We start from the raw sequence: 6,848 nt of genomic DNA, 5'->3' as shown, positions 1-6,848 counted from the left end.
GGAATAGGACCCCAGACTTAGAAAATATGTAAACATACTTCAGCTTATTGTATCACGCATGTGTGGCTGAATGCCACTTTTGTACTCTGCTATGTGAAGAGCCATGCGGTCCCTGGAGAAGGGGAGCAGGATAAGCGTGCACAAGACTGCGTGCCACGTGCAATAGACTGCACTCCCCAATAGAACTGCACTTCCCAACAGAAGTGCGGTCCACACAATAAAGTTAGTGCCTGCCGTTTCATCCTCATGTCTGCCTCTTGTGCATTCTTCCAACTGGGCATCACATCTCAAAGCTTCTGGGTCAGCTCAGCAATACCCCTGACCCTGACCCTGACACTTGGTCTTTCTTCTTCAGGAAATTTTTTATATTTTTTTATCTGCCATTCTACTGAGGTGTTTATCTTTTCCTTGATTTGTATAGCTCCTTATAAAGAAATGACTATCAAATAGGTAGTAAAATTTTTTTCCAAATTTTCTTTTTTTTAAATTTATTTTTCAATTACAGTTATAGGTTAACCAGAACATAGTGATTAAACATTTACCTTAAAAATCTAGTATTTATCTGACAACATACATAGTAATTACAACATTACGATATTATTGACTGTATTCCTTATGCTGTATTTTACATCCCTGTGACTATTTATATAACTGATCATTTGTACTTCCCCTTTCATCTTTTTCACTCCTCAATTTTTCTTGGTTTATAAGCATTCTTGTCATAGGTTATATGCAATAATCAGGATAGAAACTTATTAGGTACATATTTTTAATGAATACATAATTATATGTTTAAATGCATTCAAAAATAGAAATATATGAAAATATTAGTTATTAGCTTTGGTGTGAGACTGCAGATCATAATTTTTTTTCTCTACTTTTCTATATTTTCCAAAGTATTGCTAATGAACACAGTATTGTTTTTAAGAGAAAAAACATTTTTTTAAGAGAACAAAAGAAAATAAGTCCTAGAAAATGATCTGAAAATTACATATAAGCAAAGGGGCTTAGGTTAATAATCCATCAGGAGTCATGGGAACAAAGTTAATAATGGCTGCTTCCTAAGGATTTGAAAGCAGCTTACCCACCAAGCTGTGATTAAGTAACTAAAACAAACAAACAAACAAAACAGATAAAAAAATAGGAAAAGAACTGAAAAAATTTTTGAATGCAGAACAGTTTAAATGGACCCAGCAGGCTACAGTTTCCAAAATTCTACAACATAGAGTACTTATAAATTATAATACATGTAAGTGTATTGCCAATTTCAACACGAATATTTCTCAAAATATGCATTTCCTCACCTGTGAGCTGTAAGACTTAAAAAACCTTCTCCTCAGGATGCTCCCACTTGGACATCGGAGAGCAACAGTAACTACCTGAGGAATAAAAATATTCAGATATGAATTCCAATCCACTGCTCTTTGCAATCTAAAATTACTACTCAAGTGAAACATCTGTAATTATAAAAGCTCATGTGGGGTTTTGTAGGAATTTAGCTCTGGTAATAGACCAACATAAAGATCCAGATAAAATTCACTCAACAGAAATAATTCTTCTGAAACTGAAAAACATCTTCCTACTAATTGAGATCAGTGACAGAGCCTTCCAGAGGGGGCACCAGAGACTAAACAACTGCCTAGTAACATGCAGATTGCAGCTGTGCTTCAAAAGTGACCTACTAAACCAAGATCCAGTGACACCTCATAGTATACAGCAAGAGAAACATTAGATTGGAAGTAAACAAAAAGCTACCCTGTTCACTTTATTACTGTAGGCTGTGCTCCATGCCTACATCACCTAAGCAAATGAGCCTAGAGTTGGTCCTGGTTACTGGGAGCTCTGAGACCTCTCCTGGGAGCAGTCCTGCTTTAATTGTGTTACATATTGAGTTTCCCCATAATATTTCCTTTGACAAAACAGCGAAACAGCTAAAAAGAACTTGCAAACTGCTAGTTTGTTAAAAAAAAAACATTCCAAAAAGAAAAGATGATGAATTAGTCATTTATTCTGATGTTTACTATTTACCCGACAGGAAACCTTTTCTTATGGTTAACATTATCATAACTGTCCTGGGAGTTAATGCAGGCATCATATAGAAATGGTGGTTTCACAGCAGCGCCTACCCGCTTCAGGCAAGCCATGTTAGAAAATATTTCCATTCAAGTAGGTAAGGTATTTGATTCCCATCCAAATCAGCGCAGGGTTGAGCCCTGTTATTCTACTAAAGAAAAGTTTTATGATAAAACAAATCACAAAATAACTGAATCACAGACTAAAAGCCAATTTTGCTTATTTTTAGAAACAATAAAATGTAACTATTACAGTGAGATTTCATTCAAATTTTAATGATCTGATAGGATAATTAAAGCCAAATGCTGTGAGAGAAAATAGGGTTAAAATTTAGTGAATTAATGTTTTCCATTATAGTTAGATAAATACTTGAAAGAAATGAACTATCATTGTTTGAAATCTAGCAATTGTTCTGTTATTACAATTACTGTGACAACTGGTTGTTCAATCTTCCTAATACTGACAGTGTAGTGGAATAATGGGTAAAAGGCTTGAGACACAACCCAAACTGGAAAGTAAATCATTGTCCCAAACATGTTAAATGACATCTAAATTAAAAGTGGCAGCAATAATTAAAATTTGGTCCTCAAGTACTCCTTAAGATGAAATAAGATAGCATATGATAATGAAAACAGTTGCTGTGGTGATATGGTACCATTATTTGATGATTTACAAAATTATTTTCAAATTATCTTAAATTATACAGTTATTGTCTTTTTTATTTAAAAGTAGAACAGCAACATATGAATATTCCCTTGTGAATTCAAGATCACCATGAGTTATTTCCTCCTCTCATTTTAAAAATCTTATATTATTTTAGAGCTCTATGGATAGTTGTAATATTAAATACATAACAGGCACTAAAAAATTAGGGTGTACTGCTAAAGAAAGATTTATGTTAATTATGTTTCAGATCCCTCCCTTCCTTATCAGAAATACACGTTAGTCATTAGTTTCCTCTTCTATTAGTCTGTGTTTAAATCCAAGCAGGCTTCTACTCTAATAGGAATTTTCTCACATGTACACACACACACACACACACACACACACACACACTCATAGTGAAAGCTTCATCTGGTTCCGTTAACCTTTAAAATGAATTTCAGTCCCTTCTCCTAGCATTACAGAATTATAAAAATGTCCCTTTATTCTGTGGGTAACACCATACATTTAATGGGCCTAACTTTAACAAAGAAATAGATAGTTTCTTGAAAATTATAATTTCTAGTATTCCTAAAAGTAAAATTATTTTATGTATGTACTCATAAAACAGTTATATAGCTTAGAGATCAAAATATATTTGTTTTGCTAGGGCAAACTTTATATATGATGATATGTAATAATTATAATACCAGAGCAAAATTTTTAAGTTGACAAAACAGGAAATAGCATTTTGCAGAAAGCCAGAAATGATATGATTACATAAGTTACAAAGACAAATATCCTGAAGTCTTGGGTAACCAGGTATATCTTGCATTCCCTACTCTAGGCATGTTGTCTTTACTTCGAAAATACTTTATTAAGGTGATAGCAGATGGATTGGAATGGCACGCTCCCCAAAATAGAATAATTTCTTTTCCTTGTTTTTAACTTTTATGATTATAATGATATTCCATGCTTACTATTTTCATTATTCTGAAAAACTGGCTATAATGAGGGGAAAATCCAGATAGAGAAGCGTCTAGAGAGACCAGACTAACTGCTCAGAAACAGCTGTTTAGATCAAGAGTATGATAACAAGATCTAAGTCAATGAGAACAGGGGACATTTATGAACAGTTAGTGGGAAATTAAGAATTTTTGCACTGGCTTCTTAGAAATTTATGAGCAGTAGCAACTATACAGATGAAAAATGCCTTGCCTAATGATGACTGTGATAGAATGAAAATAGTCCAATATTTAGCATTTCTTCATTAATGTAGAATACACTGTAAAAGTATCATGTAGTATCAACTTATACATTAGTGGCATTCTTTATAAAATTTCACTATAAAAGTTGCTCGACCAATTGACACTATGTATATATTTATATATATATGGTGCATACATTTTACATGTGATTCTCAGATAACAGTTATTTATAATTATTTTTTACTGTATTAACCAAAAACAGAGTAAAGAGGACCAAAACTCAGAGCAGGGATATGAAAATAGGGGTTACAGTATTGCTTATAGAATAAATGAGGGAAGAGTACTGGCTACAGCCAGGAGATCTGGGTTCTCCCAGCAGGCACCTCGGACTCTTACCCTGTGGCTTCAGCTTCAAGTGAGGAAATGGGATGAGAGAGTTGTTACTTAGGTTCATTCTGGTTCTAAAATTCCATTACTCTCACATACACTTTAATGAGTGTAACAACATATCACCTAACAAATATTGGAAAAGGATAGAGAAGAAATAAAACGGAATGACTATAAATGACGCTTACAAAGAGGGGAGCAGAAGTTTCTCAACCTTTTTAGTGTCACAGATCTGAAAGTCTGAAGAAAAACACCGTCCTTTTACATATAATCACTAAAAGATACAGTTTCAAAGGATTCACTGAAAATCTGATGTCTATAATCCATGCACCTTCAGTGACAAACTGCTATTTTGTAGAAATAATGTCATGTGTGTCAAAGCTAGAGTAAATTCATAAAAGGCATTCCCTGTCAAACCTGAGCTATATTTAATTACTCCTGTATTGTAAATGGTTGCCATGGATATCAACCCTGAGCTTGATGAGAAGTGAAAATGTAGAAAGATCAGGACAGATCTATATCATGGGCATGAATTTATCTGGTATAACAGGGAGAAATTTATCTGGTGTACGGGGGAGAAACAAACAAAAGAAACCATTGTGTTTCTCATGGGAGTTCACTACCTGCATCATACATTTCATTATCTCTATTTCTATGTGACTTTCAGATTTTCCTGACATCCACAGTACTGGACTTAAATGTTACAAATGTGTTGACAATGGCTCAATGCAGAGTAGGGTTTCAGTCTAACTCTGCCCCCTAAACAGCAAACTACCCTTTAATTCAAATATCTACAGTATAGGTACATTCTTCATTTTCTCTTTTTTAAGAGAAAAACTAAAATTTGAAGTTATCTGCATATTTTGATTCTATCTTAATAAGTACCTTATTTGCTCACTTGAATTTTGGAAAAGCCCATGTATCTTATCTCTGCCTGATGCAGCTGGAAGGCTCTAAGCTCTAAAAAACATACTCAGCAGACAGCAGGCTTCCAAAACAGGATGTGAGTTTAGGAGTTTGACATTACACCATATTCAAAACAAGACCTAATTATAGTGCAATTACTTAAGCACTTACACTATCTATACTTTCTAAACCCAAACTTAGATGAGCCCTACTTAACGTTAAAGGAAATATAAAATATATTTAATTTTCAAAGAAAAAAATCAGCTTACTTCTTCAGCTGTTTCAGGAGGTTCTTCAGGTAAATCTGGAACCTGAAGAAAAGTAAATATTAGTAACAGGAATGTAAACATTTCAAAGAAGAAAAAATAATCTCAATGAGAAAAGTTCCTTTCAATACAAAATTTAGACACATCTAAGTTTAATGAAATCTTTTCATTTCAGATACACTTATAAGAAGTTTACAATGAGAATAAGAGCTAAATTCATAAACATTTTTGGGTAAACAACTTTGTGCTAACAAAAGATCATAAGAACAGGATTTTCAATCTATACACACTTAAAGAATTTTGTTTTTATGAGGTTCCAAGATACTATATAAAAATATACTATTTTAAGGACAGAGGAAAATAAGACCCTACAATTACTTCGGTTCATACATATACACATTTTAAGTTGAATGTATATTTTTCTTCACTCGCTCTTCTAGAGGACTGGTTAGCAACCATTCACTTTGGTTGCTTGCATGATTTACTCAGTGCTTCCATATTTTTCTTTATCTATTAAAAAACCAGATGTTCAGACCATTTTCTTTCATTAAAACACTTGTCAAATTTCAATTTCACCTCTAGGAACACTTTTTATTTTTTAATACCATAGACTCTACATTTTATATCATTTTATCTGACAAACATTAATTGCATTTATTAAATAAACCATTTGTTTTCATTTGGTATCAAAGCATGTGATGGTCAACTGAAATTTACCATCAGCATGAGCTAATTTGTGCTCTTAACAAAAAACAAAGAATCTTGAATTTTTAATTAGTCCATACAGTTCATTAGGTCTTTTTGAAATGTTAGAAATACTTCAGTGACCTGATTCCCATCCTCAAGCTCCATTAAGGGACCAGGAACGCCTCAGACTAAGAAGCAATACATTTGAAACCACTCTCAGGGATTAGATAACCCACCAGCTTTTCCTAAGTCAGTAAAAACAGATTTCTTATTTCCAATCTTTGCCAGCTCCAAATTTAACTTAAGGATTAAAAATTTGAAAAGAAAGAAGGAATAATAAAAGCTGAGCACTGTTCCAAAGTGAGTGGTTGCTAACGCATTCCCTAGTAGGGCCACTGAAGAAAATGATACACTCGTGTTATTACCCACTCATTAAATATGGCTTCACCATGTTTTAGCTACCAAAAGGAATATTTCCTTGGTAAACATTGTTTTTCATTTCTACATAACCAAATTACTTCCTTAAAAAGAAAACTGAACCTAGTATCTAAACCTAGTATCATTTATCTTCATACCTTCTAAGTTTGATTCAGAACATTAATATTAAGCAGGAAAAGTGATTCTTAATTAAGTCTATCACTTCATAAGGTAGTGGGAAGACATCATCTGGATTAAAAGC

At 33.2% G+C, this 6,848-nt stretch overlaps 1 protein-coding gene across 2 annotated transcripts in view; it reads right to left on the bottom strand.

The window, feature by feature from the left end:
* The window catches only part of UBXN8 (UBX domain protein 8), a 24,547-nt gene that overhangs the window by 3,902 nt on the left and 13,797 nt on the right, over window positions 1-6,848 (bottom strand). The window contains exons 6-7 of one of the 2 annotated variants that reach the window (XM_011371944.2): window positions 5,486-5,527; window positions 1,305-1,379 (exon numbers count right to left, since the gene is read on the bottom strand). In XM_011371944.2, coding sequence (XP_011370246.1) covers window positions 1,305-1,379; window positions 5,486-5,527 — 117 coding nt within the window. The remainder of the gene's footprint in view (window positions 1-1,304; window positions 1,380-5,485; window positions 5,528-6,848) is intronic. The other variant, XM_011371935.2, reaches the window with a different exon arrangement.

This window comes from Pteropus vampyrus, unplaced genomic scaffold, assembly GCF_000151845.1.
Source record: "Pteropus vampyrus isolate Shadow unplaced genomic scaffold, Pvam_2.0 Scaffold8, whole genome shotgun sequence".
Taxonomy (NCBI): Eukaryota; Metazoa; Chordata; class Mammalia; order Chiroptera; family Pteropodidae; genus Pteropus; species Pteropus vampyrus.
The sequence above is the reverse complement of the archived record's forward strand: the minus strand, read 5'-3'. Positions and strand labels throughout refer to the sequence as shown.